The sequence below is a fragment of the Rutidosis leptorrhynchoides genome, chromosome 6 (assembly GCF_046630445.1).
Source record: "Rutidosis leptorrhynchoides isolate AG116_Rl617_1_P2 chromosome 6, CSIRO_AGI_Rlap_v1, whole genome shotgun sequence".
NCBI classification, from domain to species: Eukaryota; Viridiplantae; Streptophyta; class Magnoliopsida; order Asterales; family Asteraceae; genus Rutidosis; species Rutidosis leptorrhynchoides.
Window position 1 is genome coordinate 154,577,513 of NC_092338.1, and position 18,826 is coordinate 154,596,338.

Genomic DNA, 18,826 nt, shown 5'->3' on the forward strand with positions numbered 1-18,826 from the left:
ACCGTTTTTGCTAGAACGAGATATGATCGAAATTTGTCAAAAGCAAAGACAATAGCAAGGAGTTCTTTTTCAGTAGTTGTATAGTTCATTTGTGCTCCTTGTAACGTCTTACTAGCATAATATATAGGTTGAAATCGTTTTTCAATCCTTTGTCCTAAAACGGCTCCCATTGCAAAATCACTTGCATCGCACATTAGTTCAAATGGTAGATTCCAATTTGGTGTTATCATGATCGGCGCATTAGTTAGTTTCTCTTTAAGAATATTAAAAGATTTGATACACTCATCTGAAAAGATGAATGGAGCATCCTTTTCTAGGAGTTTATTCATAGGAGTGGCAATTTTAGAAAAATCTTTTATGAAACGTCGGTAAAAACCGGCATGCCCTAGAAAACTCCTAACTCCTCTAACATTGGTGGGATGTGGAAGTTTAGTAATTACATCTACTTTAGCTCTATCCACTTCAATTCCTTCTTTTGAAATTTTATGACCAAGAACGATGCCTTCTTTAACCATGAAATGGCATTTCTCCCAATTAAGTACTAGATTTGATTGTTCGCATCTAATAAGCATTCGTTCCAGATTAACTAGACATGATTCAAATATATCACCGAAGACTGAAAAGTCATCCATGAAAACTTCCATGCATTCTTCTATCATGTCGTGAAAAATCGCCATCATACACCTTTGAAAGGTTGCAGGGGCGTTGCAAAGTCCAAATGGCATGCGTTTGTAAGAAAAAGTACCATAAGGGCACGTAAATGTGGTTTTCTCTTGATCTTCGGGTGCTATTAGAATTTGAAAATATCCGAAAAATCCATCTAGAAAACAATAGTAACTATTTTCGGCTAATCTTTCCAACATTTGATCAATGAAAGGTAAGGGAAAGTGATCTTTTCTGGTGGCGTCATTTAAATTTCTATAATCAATACACACACGCCATCCTGTTACAGTTCTAGTAGGAATAAGCTCATTTTTTTCATTTGTAATGACAGTCATGCCACCCTTCTTAGGCACGCATTGAACTGGGCTTACCCATGGACTATCAGAGATTGGATAAATTAGACCTGCATCTAGCAGTTTAATAATCTCTTTCTTAACTACATCTTTCATATTAGGATTTAGTCTTCGTTGGCATTGCACATACGTTTTATGACCTTCTTCCATAAGGATTTTATGTGTGCAATACGAAGGACTTATTCCTTTAATATCATGAATCTTCCATGCAATGGCTGGTTTATGAGCTTTCAACACAGAAATGAGTTGTGATTTCTCATTTTTAGTAAGAGAAGACGATATTATTACAGGTAATTCAGATTCACCATGTAAATAAGCGTATTCCAAATGGTTTGGAAGTGGCTTTAACTCTAATTTCGGTGGTTCTTCTATCGATGATTTATATCGATATTTGTCTTCTTCTTTTAGCATTTGAATTTCTTCTGTTGTTGGTTCATATCCATTAGCTATAAGTGTAGCTAACATTTCAGCTTCATCAATTGGTTCATTACCTTCTCCTAAAGAACATTCTCCTGTTCCTTGTAATTCTGGAAATTCTTCTAATAATTCTGCATGTGCATCTATAGTTTGAATATAATAACATGTATTATCTGCAGATTGTGGTTGTTGCATTTCTCTATCAACTGAAAAGGTAACACTCTCATCCTCTATACTTAGGGTCAATTTCTTACCGAACACGTCTATCATTGCTTTAGCCGTGTTTAAGAATGGTCTTCCTAATATGAGAGGAACTTGAGAATCTTCTTCCATGTCCAAAATAACAAAATCTACTGGAAATACTAAAGTACCAACTTTAACTAGCATGTTCTCCATTATCCCTCTAGGATATTTTATTGATCTATCGGCTAGTTGTATGCTTATTCTGGTTGGTTTCAATTCTCCAAGGTCTAGTTTAGTGTATAGTGAATACGGCATTAGATTTATACTAGCACCTAAATCTGCTAATGCTTCTATTGAACTAAGACTACCTAGAAAACATGGAATTGTGAAACTTCCTGGATCAGATAATTTTTCTGGTATCTTATTCAACAGCACTGCTGAACAATTAGCATTCATGGTAACAGCCGAGAGTTCTTCCATTTTCTTTCTATTTGAGATTAGATCTTTCAAGAATTTAGCATATCTAGGCATTCCTGAAATCACATCAATGAAAGGAAGATTTACATTTATCTGTTTAAACATATCCAAGAATTTGGATTGCTCGGCTTCAAGTTTCTCTTTCTTCATTTTACTCGGGTAAGGAAGTGGTGGTTGGTATGGTTTAACATAAGGTTTATCCTTAGCTGTGTTATCTTCATTAACCTTTTCAACTACCGGTTCTTTTTCCTTATCTTGATCAGGTTGTGGTTCTTGTGGAGTAGGAATAGCTTCATCAGAAGTTACAGGTATTTCAGGTGGTTTAAGTGTTGTACCACTTCTTGTGGTAATAGCTTTAGCTGTTTCATTCCGGGGGTTAGCATTTGTATCACTAGGTAGACTTCCCGATTTTCTTTCACCTATAAACCTTGCTAGGTTACTTACTTCTTGTTCCAGATTTTGAATAGAAGCTTGTTGATTTCTAAATGCTTGAGCATTTTGTTCATTAGTTTGTTTCTGAGATGTAAAAAACTGCGTTTGAGTTTCAACTAGCTTCGTCATCATATCTTCTAAATTCGGCTTTTTATCATCGGTTTATTGTGGTGGTTTGTTTTGAAAATTAGGTCTTTGCTGATTGTAAGTATTATTGGATACTTGTTGATTGCTAGGACCTTGTTGGTTGTTATATGGAATATTTCTGTTATAATTCTGGTTTTGATTGTAAATTGGTCTTGGCGGTTGATAATTATTCTGATAATTATTTCCAGGCCTTTGGTTTATGTATGAAATATTCTCTCTTTGTTCCATTGTTAATTCAATACTGAGACAATCTTTTGTCAAATGTGGTCCTCCACACTGCTCACAACTAATTCGTATTGAGTGAATATCTTTAGTCATCTTTTCCATTCGTCTCTCGACAGCATCTATCTTTGCGGAAATGGAATCTAAGTCATGGCTAGAATCGGCTATAGCTGCTTTAGATGATCTAACGATATCTTTTTCTTGGTGCCACTCATGTGAGTGTGAAGCAGTGTTATCAATAATTTTGTAAGCATCAGTTTCGGTTTTCTTCATAATAGAACCACCAGCTGCTATATCTATGTCTTTCCTTGTAGTGATGTCGCATCCTTGGTAGAATATTTGTACTATTTGACAGGTGTCTAAACCATGTTGCGGACATCCTCTCAACAACTTTCCAAATCTTGTCCACGCCTCATATAGAGTTTCATTTGGTTTCTGTGTGAACGTACCAATTTCTCCTTGAAGTCTTACGGCTTTAGATGCAGGAACGAATTGTTTAAGAAATTTTTCAACTAAAACATCCCATGTATCAATCGCCCCTTCAGGTAACGATTCCAACCAATCTTTGGCTTCTCCCTTTAAAGTCCAGGGAAATAACATGAGATATATCTGTTCATCCTCCACTTCTCGGATTTTATATAGTGTGAAGATCCTATTAAAGGTACGTAGATGTTCATTTGGATCTTCCTTCGGCGCACCACTAAATTGGCATTGATTAGTCACCATGTGTAGAATTTGTCCTTTGATTTCATAATCTGGCGCATTAATGTCTGGATGAGTAATTGCGTGACCTTGGCCAGTGCGTTTAGCTCTCATTCGGTCTTCCATACTTAATGGTTCCAGATTCTCCATAATTGAATTTGTTGAATCGGAATCACTAGAGTATTCTGATTTAATGGTTCATTCCTCAACAATCTCTGTTTAAATGATTGGTGGTTCTGGAGGAAAGTTTAGTGGTTCAGGATCTATGAATCGTCCCTGAATATTCTCCGGATTCTCAATTGTGAGGTCGGGTTCAAAAAATGGATTATCGGAAATTTGAACTGGAGTACTTGGTCGACTGGATGACGATTCTAAAGAAAAATCAACGGCGGTAATATTTGCTAAATGTCTTGATCTAGTTACAGGTGGTGAACGTACAAAAGGTGGTGAACGTCTTGCTCGGTGCATTCACTGAATATCCTATTAGTTTTTAAAAGGAAAGAAAAATTATAATAAGTTATCCAATCAATAGACTTTTCTAATTTTGCCCACGTTTCGAATAGCCAAAAGATGCAGCAGAGGGGCAGGATTCGTTTGGTCTCAATATAATTGAGGACTGTTTGGCTCCAATAACCCGGTCCACGTACAAATCCAACTATTACTACGAACCAGAAAATTTTGATGTTTATTAATTTAACCACTTAAAATAAATTTTCGTAATTTTAAGAAATTTAGATAAGAAGTAGAATAAAAATCTATGTCCTAAAATTAGAATAGCGAGAAATAAGAAAGAAAAAGAGTTCGTCGAAAAAGGTCGAAAAAGAAAAATGGTTGAAAAATAAAAGGTGACGGAAAAATAAAAGAAACTTATAAAACTTAAAAATACTTGACTAACCTAACCTTATTACTACAACTAACTTAAAATTATAATCGCAAATTGAGATTACTAATTGGAATGATAATTGATACATAGGAAAAAGTCGTCTAAAAATATTAAAGCTTACAAGAAAAACTAAATCCCAAATGAAAATAACTTAAAAAGAAACTAAAACTTAAAAAGGCGTCGCAAAATTCTAAAGTACCTAAATCTTAGTCTAAAGAAAAAGCACTTAAGGGATTTTACGGCAAAGCCTAAAAATCTAGAAGTAAAAATAACTATGGCAAAAACTAAGTTTAAAACTAAATATGAGCTAAAAATACAAATATTACGCTAAAACGATTGAAAAGGGACAAAATATAAAAATATACAAAAAGTTGTAAAAAGTACAATTTTTATAAAAATATTATTTTTATATTATTTATTTATTAAAACTATTAATTTTACAATTTAATTAAACTAATTTAACTAAAATATAAATTAAATAAAAAGTAAAACTAATTATAATAATAATAATTAATTAGGGTTAATAATAATAATAATTAATAATTACCCGTAATTAAATGCAGATTAGGGTTTCTGTCGGTGTCAGGGTAGCTCCGCGAGTTGCGGTAGTCAAGGCAGCAAACTCCTCGAGTCGCGGGGTTCCAGAATTCAACTCAGGTACAGTTTTTTTTTTATTCGACGTTTTTTTTTCTGTTTTATATATTTATATAATATATTTATATAAATTAAATAAAACTTATATTTTTATAAAATAAAGATAAAGAAACTTTTATAGAACTTAAATATTTAACAAACTCTTAAAAATATTTATATTTTTATTTTTTATATTTTAGAATATTTAAAACGTATTTTTACAAAAGCGTATTTTTTTATAAAAGTAAACATAAAAATAAAAATCTTTTTTTTATATATATAGCGTTGCGCTTCCGGCTTTTAAGCAAGAAATTGAGTTCCCAGGCAGCGGCGCCAAAAATACTTGATGTTTTAGCAGAGGGGTATAAAATACTATTAATTTTTAGCAGGAAATACTATTAAATACGATACAATTTTACACAAGATATTTATTTATTTAGAGAATGGATATACTTAAACCTTGCTACAACACTTATAGGCAGTGTACCTAATCGTACAGTAGTGTAGTTTTTAGTAAGTCCGGTTCGTTCCACAAGGAAAACCTTTAAACAAAGCTTAACGCTATATTAGTTTACTTTTATAAAAATACAAATATATATATAAGTAATATTATTATTATAAAGGGGGGTTTTTACCGTGTAATGACCGGTTTGTCGATTTTAAAACTTTAGTCGCAGTTAAAACCAAATGTAAAATATTAAAAATAAATACAAGACTTAAAATAAAGCGTAACGTAAATAACAATAATGAAATTGCGAATAATAAAAGTGCGATAAAATAAACTTGCGATAATTAAAAAGTACGATAATTAAAAGTGCAATTAAATACAATAACAATAAAAATGCGATAATTAGAAGTGCAATTAAATATAAAATAAAGGAAATTAAATATGAAATAAAAGAATTATGCTTATTTAAACTTCCGTAATCATGATGTTTGACGTGTTGATTTTAGTTTTATGCCCATGGGTTAATTGTCCTTTGTCCTGGATTATTTAATATGTCCGTCTGGTTTTTGTCCATAACAGTCCATCAGTCATAAATATAAAGTGCGAGTGTCCTCGTCAAATTATCCTTATACCCGAAGTTAAATATTCCAACTAATTGGGGACTTAAACTGTAACAAGATTTTAATACTTTGTTTAATAATTACACCAGGATGTCGACTGAGTGTAACCCAAGGTTTTAATATTTTGTTATCAATTATACCAAGTGTCCTTGTACATAATTTCACCTCTGTTTTAATTATTCTAGTGGCTATTAATCCATTCCCGTGTCCGGTTAAATGAACGATTATTCGTACATATAAATACCCCGCCCATCGTGTCCGATCGAGTGTATATGGTAATTTATAGGGACGCCCAATTGTAAATCTTTATATTAACATTAACAAACTATCATTTAGTTAAACAAATATAAAGCCCATTAATAGCCCATAGTCTAATTTCCACAAGTGTCGTTCCTTTGTCCAAACTCCAATTATGGTACAAAGCCCAATTACCCAATTTTAGTAATTAGCCCAACATCATGATTACTTCGTTTTAAATAAGCATAATAATAACTTAGCTACGAGACATTAAATAAAAAAGGTTGAACATAACTTACAATGATTAAAAATAGCGTAGCGTTACACGGACAGAATTTCGACTTACACCCTTACAATATTCGCTAACATACCCTTATTATTAGGTTTAAAATTAAAATTAAAATTAAAATTAAAATTAAAATATAAATATAAATATTTACGTATAGATATAGAGAGGATGGATATATATGTTGGTTTTTGCGATCAGAATTCGTTTGCTTTTATAGGGAGTTTCAGAATTTGGGGCTCCGCGACTCGCGGCCCTTTTTGCCTTCAAACTCCGCGAGTCGCGGAGTTTGTAAATACAGCTCACTCCATTTTGGCTCTTTGTTTACCGACGGTTTATTATATAAATATAATATATATATAATTTATATAATTAATTATATATTATATTATATTTATATATATAGTTAACTTGTAAGTTTTAGTCCGTTGCGTCGAGCGTTGAGAGTTGACTCTGGTCCCGGTTCCGGATTTTCGAATGTCCTTGCGTACAATTTAATATCTTGTACTTTGCGTTTTGAATCTTGTACTCTTGTAATTTCGAGACGTTTCTTATCAAAAATTGGAACCTCTTTGATTGTCTTTTGTACTTTTGAGCTTTTTGGTCGTTTGCGTCTTCAATTCGTCGAATGTGTCTTTTGTCTTCACCTTTTATTATTTAAACGAATATCACTTGTAAATAGAACAATTGCATCTAAAAGCTTGTCTTTCTTGAGGAATAATGCTATGAAATATATGTTCGTTTTTAGCATTATCAGCGTTCCTTCACGATGCCTTATATGAAACGGTTTATATGCATCAACCTTACGGGTTTTGCGACTCTTCTAAACCGGATCATGTGTGTCTTCTTAAACACTCGTTATATGGTTTAAAGCAAGCGCTTCGTGCATGGTACCAAAGGTGTGCTACTTTTATGTCATCTATTGGTTTCAAAAATAGTATTTTGGATCATTCCTTATTTGTTTATCATCGTGGAGTTCACATAGCCTACCTCTTACTTTATGTAGAGGATATAATATTGGTTACTTCATCTGCTTTACATCGTGAATCAATTATGTCCCTTCTACATTGTGAGTTTGCCATGAAAGACCTCAGTTCCCTTCGTTATTTTCTCGGCATAGCTGTTACAAAGAATGCACATGGATTTTTCTTGAGTCAAGAAACATATGCGCATGACATTATCTCACGAGCTGGAATGGTCTCGTGTAATACTGTTAAAACACCGGTCGATGCCAATGGTAAACTTAGCAACACCGGTCCATCATATGCAAATCCAAAGGAGTTTCATAGTCTAGCTGGTGCTTTGCAATACTTGACATTCACTAGACCTGATATATCTTATGCAGTTCAACAAATTTGCTTATACATGCATGATTCGAAAGTTTGTCATATGCATGCACTACGTAGGATAGTACAGTATATTAAGAGAACTATAACTCACGGTCTGCAGCTTACTAAATCTTCTCTTCATTAGCTAGTATCATACATCGATGCGGACTGGGGAGGTTGTTCTGATACACGTCGTTCAACATCTGGATATTGCGTATTTTTGGGTAGAAATGTGGTTTCATGGTCTGCTAAACGCCAACCAACTGTCTCTCGTTCGAGTGCAAAGGAAAAATATCGAGGGGTCGCAAATGACGTGCCCGAATCTTGTTGGCTTCGGAATATACTACTTGAACTCCATTGTCCGCTGATCAAAGCAACAATTGTTTTTTTGTGACAATGTTAGTGCAATATTTTTTTTCGATAATCCAGTTCAGTATCAACGAACAAAACATATTGAAATGGACATTCATTTTGTTCGGGAAAAGGTAGCTCGCGGTCAAGTTCGTGTACTACACATCCCGACACGTTTTCAGTTAGCCAAAATTTTCACTAAAAGGCTACCACGTGTGTTGTTTGAAGATTTTCGCAACAGTTTAAGCATCCGGCCTCCTCCCGCTCAAACTGAGGGGCTATATTAGAGAAGATATCGATATTATTATATATATATCGATATATTTGGACTATATTTGTCACACGTAATTATGAGTTGTAATTAGCTAGCAATGGGTATCAATTAGTTACGATATTGTGGAGAGTCCATTGTACATATACGGTACCAAGTTATCAATCAAAGGCATCGATCAATTTATTTACAGTTCCAATTGCCCGAAAGGATGTAGAGAGGGCATTTGGGGTTCTTCAAGGTCGGTTTCATATTTTAAGGATAGCGGCGAGCACTATGTCGGTAAATAAGATCCGAAGAGTTATGGACACTTGTGTCATATTACACAATATGATTTTAGAAGATAACGGATTTGCGTTAAGTGATTGGGAGGAAGAATTCATTACCAAAAACATGGAGAATCGTCCCGAACGTATAAGGGATAGAGGACGAGATCAAGAAGTTATCATGCTAGAGATGAGGGATCAGACGGTGCACGACCAACTAACCCAAGATTTAGTGGAGCATATTTGGAACCTTCCATCGTCATTTCGCACTATGCATTAGTTTTTTTTATGTAATTTGTATGTTTAATTTTTAGTCGTTAATTTTTATGTGATCGTTGAGTTTTCATTTAATCCTTGAATTAGTAAAAAAAAATTAGTTTATGTTTTTTATATTTTTATGTATTTTATTCTATTATATATATATATATATATATATATATATATATATATATATATATATATATATATATTAAATTAAAAGAAATAAAGAAAATAAGAAACTGGCAGACCCTAGTGGAATTTGACACCAAAATCTAACACCAGGATTAATGAGGGCCAGAATTTGACCTTGCCTAGTCACAGGCAGATTGCACTTTTTGGCCGAAATGTACACCATTTACCTGTAACGTGAGAGGCAGGGTTAATGGTAATCTTCAATACAAAATTTCAAGATTTCAATTCCAACTTTCAAATTCATTCTACTCATATACTCCATAATAAAAAAGTCATATTTGTCAGAGAATAGTCAATTTCTTATAGTTAAGACATACGGAGTATTAAAAGTGTAAAATGCAACAAAATGCACATGAGACATACTCATATATTCGTATGGTTGGTTAAGATATGTTATTGGATCTCCACCGTTATTGGATCTTCACGTACATCAAAGATTTTCTTTAGTATTTTGGCATGCTCAATAGGACTATAGGTTCTTGCAACACCCCACAATTTGTTGTTAAAGAAATCACCACAAAAGTGTTTCTTGAAATTAATGTTTATGTGTTCGATACATTGTCGCTGCTCAACGTTAGGATAAACATACATAATTGCTACTCCTAATCCGTTCTGCATGTATGATGAGATAACAAGATCATTTGTTGTTACTTGCCTACAAATGAAAATTAATTGAATATATTGCATTACAACTCAACAAAATAAAATATTTATTTTAAAAGCTGATGTAAACATACTCAATTATTGGTGAATTTGTCATGTTATTCCATATTGGTCCCAAAGAATCATTAACACTCCCTCGATTCATCTTAACATAAACACACTTATAAGTATAAATTTATACAAGAGATATTAACAATTTCTCATAAAGAGTTAAAACTTGTTAAATGATAGTTCAATTTTGTCATAAAGGGTAAAATGTTGTAAACAATTTCTCGATGCAACAAGCCAATGATAGCCCATACCTATCTATCGTGTAGACTTTAGTATTGTAAACTTGTAAAGATTGGCTAGTTCTCATTTCAAGAAAGTGAAGATAGATTGGCTAGAATGGATGTCGTGTCCTTTGGCATATGCACGATAACTCTTGATGCGGCTTGAAGACCTTATGTTTCGTGATTTGCTTTCTGTATGTTAGTGTGTTAGCTAGCTCATTTTTTGTATTTGTAGCCCGTGTTGTAGTTGCCCCCTCCGCAACTAATGCTAATCGTTGATATCTCCTGTACCGACCATAAGAGCCGAAGTCGTGTTATATGTGTACTTGGGGTTGGGCCTTAATAGCCTGCCCCTGCTCGAGTTTTGGTTAATATACTTATTGCTTTTCGAAAGAAAAAAAACTTGTAAAGAACATACAGTTACACTAAGACCATCTTTAACCCTTCGAGGCGTGTTGCGAGGTGGGGGTGGGGTGCTTGATTAGCGTGCTAGTAAACTGCTGGCTAATGGGATGACGTGTTACTGGGTAGGGGTGGGGTATTTTTAATTTCTTTTTCATTTTTCTTTCATTTTTGTTGATTTTAATGTATTTTGTTTAATTAGTTATTATTTTGTAAATTATAATAACCACAAATAAATTTAATAAAACACACTAAAATTAAAGTTAAAATAATACAATTACAATAATTTAAAATTCTTAAACAATAAAAGATTACAATAATAATTCATTAAAAAAACATTATAATAATTAAATAGTTCCTAAATCGTGCGACGGAAATTTGGTGAAAGATTCCAAATATGCTCGGTTAAGTCCGCACGAAGTGAATTATGCACATCTTTGTCGCGTATTTTCTTTTCTCGTGTTGCTCGAGTACCATTTCGATTCCTTACAAAAGCAGGTTGGTTTTCTTGTTCTCTAAAATACTCTTCGTCGAGTGAAGTTATAACAAAACCGGTGTCCTCTTGGATCATATTGTGCATAAAATACAAGCGTATAAAATGCGGGATATTTTTTTGGCTTTCCAAGCTCGTCTAGGCACACGTAATATATTGAATCACCTTGAAGAACACCGAAAGTGCGTTTGACATCCTTTCGTTCACTTTCTTGAAACCGTGTAAACTATGCAGCTGGGTCGTCGGTTGGGGATGAATATGCTTTAATAAGTGTAGCCCAATCTGGATAAATACCATTAGCGAGATAATAACTATGTGTGTATTCATGACCATTTACTGTAAATGGTGTAGGTGGATTGGTACCCTTCTTAATAGAATCAAACAATGGTGATCGGTTTAACACATTGATATTATCGTTGGAACCTGCAACACCAAAATAGGCGTGCCATATCCACATATCATACGAAGCTACAGCTTCGAGAATAAGAGTTGATTTTTTGTGATGACCACTAGTGTTTTGCCCTTGCCATGCAACATGACAATTCTTCCATTCTCAATGCATACAATCGATGCTCCCAAGCATCCCCTTAAAACCATGTTTTGTTTCGTGCGCTGCATATATTCGTTCAATATCTTACGCAGTTGGTTTTCGTAAATACTCTTTTTGGTACAAATCAGTAACACATAAACAAAAGTTGTCTAAATAGTTTAGCGATGTTTGCTCACTCATATGCAAATATTCGTCCCACATATCACCCCCTGTTCCGTAGGCCAACTGACGTAACGTAGATGTGATTTTTTGATAGATATTAAAAATTTTGACGACCAATCGCATCGTATTTTTCTTTAAAAAAAATCAAAGTGTAGGGGTAAAAGATCAATAGAACATTCAGATATACCTGTTAAGATACGCATGAATAATTGCGGTTTCATTCGAAATCTTCTTTTAAATTTGCTATCAGGATACATAGGATTATCATCAAAATAGTCCTTCCATAGACATTGAGTCGCACCTTTGCGATCCCTAGGAAGATACATTCGAGGTGCTCGTGTAGGTCTCTGACTTGAGCTTTCGCCCGCTTCTTGGTCTAGCTCTTCGGCACGTGAATCTAATGACCCGTCCTAATCCATATGGACGAAGTCCATATCGATTACAAACGATTTACAATAGTTGATTACATTGCGAGGTACTTGACCTCTATATGATACATTTTACAAACATTGCATTCATTTTTAAAAGACAAACTTGCTTTACATCGAAAATTGACAGCATGCATACCATTTCATAATATATCCAACTATAATTGACTTAATAATAATCTTGATGAACGCGACGACTCGAATGCAACGTCTTTTGAAATATGTCATGAATGACTCCAAGTAATATCTCTAATACGAGCAAATGCACAGCGGAAGATTTCTTTCATACATGAAAATAAACATGCTTTAAAATGTCAACCAAAAGGTTGGTGAGTTCATCAGTTTAACATAAATAATCATTTTTATCATTTTAATAGACCACAAGATTTTCATTTTCATTTCTCATAAATATACGTCCCATGCATAGAGTGTAGTGCCCCGACCAAATCAATATGGACGAGAACATTACATATGATTACATCGCGAGGTACTTGACCTCTATATGATACATTTTACAAACATTTCATTCGCTTTTAAAAGACAAACTTTCATTTCATCGAAAGTTGACAGGTATGCATTCCATTTCATAATATCCAAACTATAAATGACCTAATCCGTCATTTACTTAATAATAATCTCTAATGAACTTCAATGACTCGAATGCAACGACTTTTGAAATATGTCATGAATGACTCCAAGTAATATCCTTAAAATGAGCTAATGCACAGCGGAAGATTTCTTTCAAACCTGAGAATAAACATGCTTTCAAGTGTCAACCAATAGGTTCGTGAGTTCATTAGTTTAACATAAATAAATATTTCCATCACTTTAATAGACCACAAGATTTTCATTTCTCATAAATATACGTCCCATGCATAGAGACAAAAATCATTCATATGGATTGAACACCTGGTAACCGACATTCACAATATGCATATAAGAATATCCCCATCATTCCGGGATCCTCCTTCGGACATGATATAAATTTCGAAGTACTAAAGCATCTGGTACTTTGGATAGGGCTTGTTGGGCCCGATAGATCTATCTTTAGGATTCGCGTCAATTAGGGTGTCTGTTCCCTAATTCTTAGATTACCAGACTTTAATAAAAATGGGCATATTCGATTTCGATAATTCAACCATAGAATGTTGTTTCAATTACTTGTGTCTATTTCGTCAAACATTTATAAAAGCGCATGTATTCTCAGCCCCAAAAATATAAAGGGTAAAAAGGCAAATGAAACTCACCATACTGTATTTTGTAGTAAATATACATATAACATCATTGAACAAGTGTAGGGTTGGCCTTGGATTCACGAACCTAAATTATTATATATATATATATATATATATATATATATATATATATATATATATATATATATATATATATATATATATATATATATATATATGTTGGTCAATATTCATCTAACAAATTAAGTCAAGTCATAGTGTACCACAATCCTAGTGCTCGAGACTAATATGCAAAAGTCAACAAAAGTTAATTTGACTCAAAAGGATTTTCAAAATTTTATACATGATTATTATATAGTTTAAATATCGTCGTTTTATATTTTTAAAAGATTTATTAGAGTAAATATTAAATAAAATTTATATTAAAATTTATATAATAAAATATACTTTTACATATCTTAGATAATAGAATTTATAAAGTTCATTGAATATCATAAACTGTTATGATAGGTTTTATTAAGGTATTTATATTATTTGTATTACATTTTTATTTGATAAAATAACATTGATAATAATAATAAGTAAAAGTTGTATTATTTTGTATTAATAATTATTATTATTCTACTAATAATAATAACAATATTTATATTTACGAAAATGGTATTATAACAATATGATAATTCTTATTACTAATAAAATTCTATATTAACAATGATATTCCTATTAAAAATAATGATTTTTGTAAAGATGATATTTTTAATATTAAATATAATACTTTTAATAATAATAGTGATAAAAGTAATGAAAGATGATAATTTTATTTAAATCAATATCTTTAAATTTCATCATGATACTCATACACATTATTACCTAATTTATTCGTTTAATAGTTTTTAATCGTCTTTTAAATTGTTTTAGTATTAATGATAATAATAATTATAATAACTAGGTGTTACTAATATTAGTTCTAATTATAATAATACTAAAAATAATAAATATTATAATAATATTAATTCTAATAACTATGTAATGATAATAATAATATAACTTTAACGATAGTAATAATAATAAATTAACAATTTTTAATGATACTACTTCTTATAGATAATGATGATAATAATAATAATAATAATAATAATAATAATAATAATAATAATAATAATAATAATAATAATAATAATAATAATAATAATAATAATAATAATAATAATAATAATAATAATAATAATAATAATAATAATAATAATAATAATTAGATAAAAGTTATAACGACGATAATAACGACGATAATAATAATCATTTTTAATAATAATACAAAAATTCATTTGACGATAACTTCTAATCCATCCGTCAAAACCATTCGGTATCTAAAGGAAAAGTTCTTAATTTTTCGCTAGCTTTCCAAAGACATGCATATCTTATATCTTATCTCAACCGCAGGTGTAACTAATACAGGATTCAACATAACCTATCTAAGGGCAATATCAAAAGTGCAAGCATGCATAATTCTATTTTCTCGAGCACTAGTCAGGGATACACTATTAATATGTAAGATTTAAGTTATGAGTACTCACGTATCAATATTGAGATTCAATATTGCAGGAAAGGTACGTAGACGCAACGGAAATGATAAACATTAGTTTGACCTCACGAGCTATACCCATGATCCATAGCTATAACCCATAATTTCCTTAGCCCTATCCCACTCGAGAAACTTATTTTGAAATGACTTGTTCAAGACCTCGTCGTAATATTTTTTTATGTATAACAATAATATTAATAATACTAATACTACGAATAATAATAATAATAATAATAAGATTTATAATAATATTTAGTAACTAAAATAAATATTACGTAGTACATGTAATATGAGAGAGATAGATCAGTAACTGAAATTGTGAATTGAATCAAATCGCGTTCGAGTGTTATAGGATGTTTCTGGGACCCACTAATCTCCAAAATTGAGTGATGAAAGACATGATAGCTGCAATTTACGGCTTAACTTCGCACATCAATAATTCATTACATGAATCGTCCAACTAGTTTCTTTATATAAATAGATTTTTATAATATATTTAATTTATATAATTAATTAAATATTATATTATATTTACGTACATGGTAAAAATATAATTTTTACAAAAATGACACGGTCGTGGTCTCACGACTCATGTACCACTTTCGGTTTTTCGAGCGCACTTTCGTACGTTTAGAAAACTAGCCTTTTACATTTAATGACTCGTACCGTTATAAAAAATTTACTTTTAGTTATTGAAAAATTACTTTATGATAAATGTATCTTATATAATTGAGTGTTGTGGTCATTTCCTTCTATAAATCAGTGGCTCGTTGTTTGTCAAGATATATTATTTTAAGTCAGGACATTTTATGACTAAGTTAAAAATATATATTTTCATTTAAAATTGTAAATTTGTTCAATATATATATTTGAAATATTTGTCAAATGATATAATATTTTGTCTTTCAAAAGCGATTACATTTCAAGTTCATTTTATATAATTTACTTATTTTAAATAATAGTAGTTATTTTACTAACTACTGTGTTTAATATGAAAACTAAAGAGTTGATTTATCGGGGGACGCGAGTTAATCAATTAAAGTACATTTTTGAATTTTAAACGGAAATGATTACTAACTTTTGACTAACTCTTGCTAATGACACTTTTGTAAATCACTCTTATCGTATATTCCAGATACCGTTAAAAAGAAAAGGTTTTCTAAATAAAAGTGGACCTCTTAATAGAGACTCGTAATCATAATTCAATGTATCTGATAATTCAATTACTTGAATATTATCTTTTAATTCCATCGACAATTATTTGAATATATTTTGCAGCCGATACGTTTATGTAAAGTATTATACGTCTAATACTTTGTTAAAGTTTCCAAGCTATAAATATATATACACATATACATACCTAATCATATCCGTTCATATAATGGTTCGTGAATCGTCGAGACTTGTTCAAAGGGTAATTGATTACATGAATATAGATTTCAAAATTTTTGAGACTCAACAATACAGATTTTTCTCATCGTGTCGGAAACATATAAAGATTAAAGTTTAAATTTGATCGAAAAATTTCGGGTCATCACAGTACCTACCCGTTAAAAGAAATTTCGTCCCGAAATTTGATCGAGGTCGTCATGGTTAACTATAAGAATGTTTTCATGACGAATATGAGTTGATAAATAGAGTTTTATCATCATTGAGTAATATAGATAAAACAATTTGATTAAACGAAGAGTATAAATGAAGCTATCGCAATAGAGTGAAATGAGTAAATGTAGAATAGTTTTGAATGATGACGTAATTATGATTGGTTTCCGAATTTTAAGGGATTTAGAGAAAATATTCATAATAAGATTTGGTTCTTCGATGATTAAGGAAATAAGGATCTCCTTCGATTAAATGCAATAATCTGCTTCGATTGCTCTGTCGGATATTTCACTATAAATCTACCCCCTTCATTTCTTTATTTTCCACAACTCACACCTTTTATTATTTCTTCTCACTCATACTTTAAAACATTCGTTAATATGCTCTATCCTATTCTGATCCTTAATATCCTTTTAACTTTCATATCTGCCATTCTTCTTTTTCATCTGCCACCGAAAGAATCTATTTACTTCTACTATACCCTTGGGTTTATAGCATTTTTAGTTCTCCCGTGTCTTTATACTGCTATATGCATCGATAAATACAGTTTATAATTTCTGGGTGCTTGTTGGGTTTTATATCTTCCCTTATACTTCGATGTCCCTGCTTCTGTCTCTCATAATCATTGTCATCCACAGTTAATGTCCCCTCCTATCTGCTGCGGTTTATACCCCAATTTCTATTTCAGAGTTTTTGTCCTTTCGTTTCTTCTTCTTGTGCTTAAGCATCGCTTGTACTGGTCCAGAACGTTTAGATATGAGTTTCAGAATGAACATAATTAATGTTCTAAGAAGAGAATTGTAATAGTACAATCTTGCTTTGTCAAATTAGCAGAATCTCCCGGAAAAGACCGAATCATCAAGAAAAATATTTTCTTGATATGTTTAGAGATTAGATAGAATGTAAGAGTCGTGTAAATGGTACATGATGACGGTATGTTCTGTGAATCATCACGTTTCATTAGAAACTCAGCATGAACTACTGTAATATAATCACATTGATCAGGTGTCATTATATTATACTAACTCATGCTTCAGTTCCCAACACTTACTTCAAAACATTCATATTTGAATTTTTCAGAATTTAGAAACTAACACAGTTTCTTTTATGTTGCAGATATTACGGGGAGATAAATGATTTCAGATAAGAATGCTTATAAAATATCTTTAGAAATATCGAGGATATTTATAACGAAAGATACGATGATATCTTAGAATTTCTAACATCGATGGATGATGAAGAAACTTTGTCTGTGAAGGTTTAGAATAAGAAGTAAGGTGTTTGTTAACGATTTCAGCAGACACTGAATCATTTGAATCCTTTGAAGGCAGGTTCAGTCTTTGTGATTTATCCACAGCCTCCTTCATACTTTGCTCAATCCGTTTTCCAGTTCCAAACCTTCTCTTGTTCTGAGTTTTGCCAACACACTATTCATTATCGTCAAACTTTTGACCATTAAAGTCATTTACAGTTTTTGTTGCTTCATCAGCATTTCGAGAATTATTCCGCAGTTCGAGGTGTTTTTCAGAAACTTCACATTCGAAGTGTGTAAGTTTAGAAGATAGACGTTATATGTTTATATAACTATCGAAGTGGAAACGCTGCGAGATTTCAAAATACTGATTGCTGATTTTTCAGTAATTAGTATGACAATTATCGTTTCAAGATGTAGGTGAGTACGTGATGGGTTTTAATGAATAAGTATAGTGACTTTTCGGAGAGGCTTAAGTCGAAGGTTCATGAAGTTGTTGCTAAGTTTACTGTTAATGTGGCGAGATATAAAAGGTTCCCCGGTAACGATGGCAAAAGGGCAACGTATCTATCGAGATTATAATAAGACCAGTCCGATTGAAGAGTCGAAGCTGACTTGCTGGAGCTGTGACAAAACTGGCTACTTCGAAAAGGAATCGTAAAGTTGTTTTTGCTAATAAATGCTAAAGGATCTGACACGGTTACATGTTAAACTATAACCTTGGTTTCGAGAGTTTTTTTTTTTTTTCAGTGCATGACTGTGGGTAACGTGTGGTTGGATCATCATCTCGATTGTTCATTATTTGAAGTGTCTTTCAAAATTTCAAAGGGTTTTAAATGCAGATTGTCATTG

General features: G+C 31.9%; 2 protein-coding genes across 2 annotated transcripts; both read left to right on the forward strand.

Annotated features, from left to right (window-relative positions):
• Positions 1-7,495: 7,495 nt before the first annotated feature.
• Positions 7,496-8,669, forward strand: LOC139854186 (uncharacterized mitochondrial protein AtMg00810-like). Its single transcript, XM_071843506.1, has 3 exons — positions 7,496-8,083; positions 8,177-8,357; positions 8,461-8,669. Exons 1-3 carry the CDS (start codon positions 7,496-7,498, stop codon positions 8,667-8,669), a joined length of 978 nt encoding a protein of 325 aa, XP_071699607.1.
• Positions 8,670-8,753: 84 nt separating this feature from the next.
• Positions 8,754-9,199, forward strand: LOC139854187 (uncharacterized). The gene is made up of 2 exons (XM_071843507.1): positions 8,754-8,757; positions 8,847-9,199. Exons 1-2 carry the CDS (start codon positions 8,754-8,756, stop codon positions 9,197-9,199), a joined length of 357 nt encoding a protein of 118 aa, XP_071699608.1.
• The last annotated feature ends 9,627 nt before the right edge of the window (positions 9,200-18,826 follow it).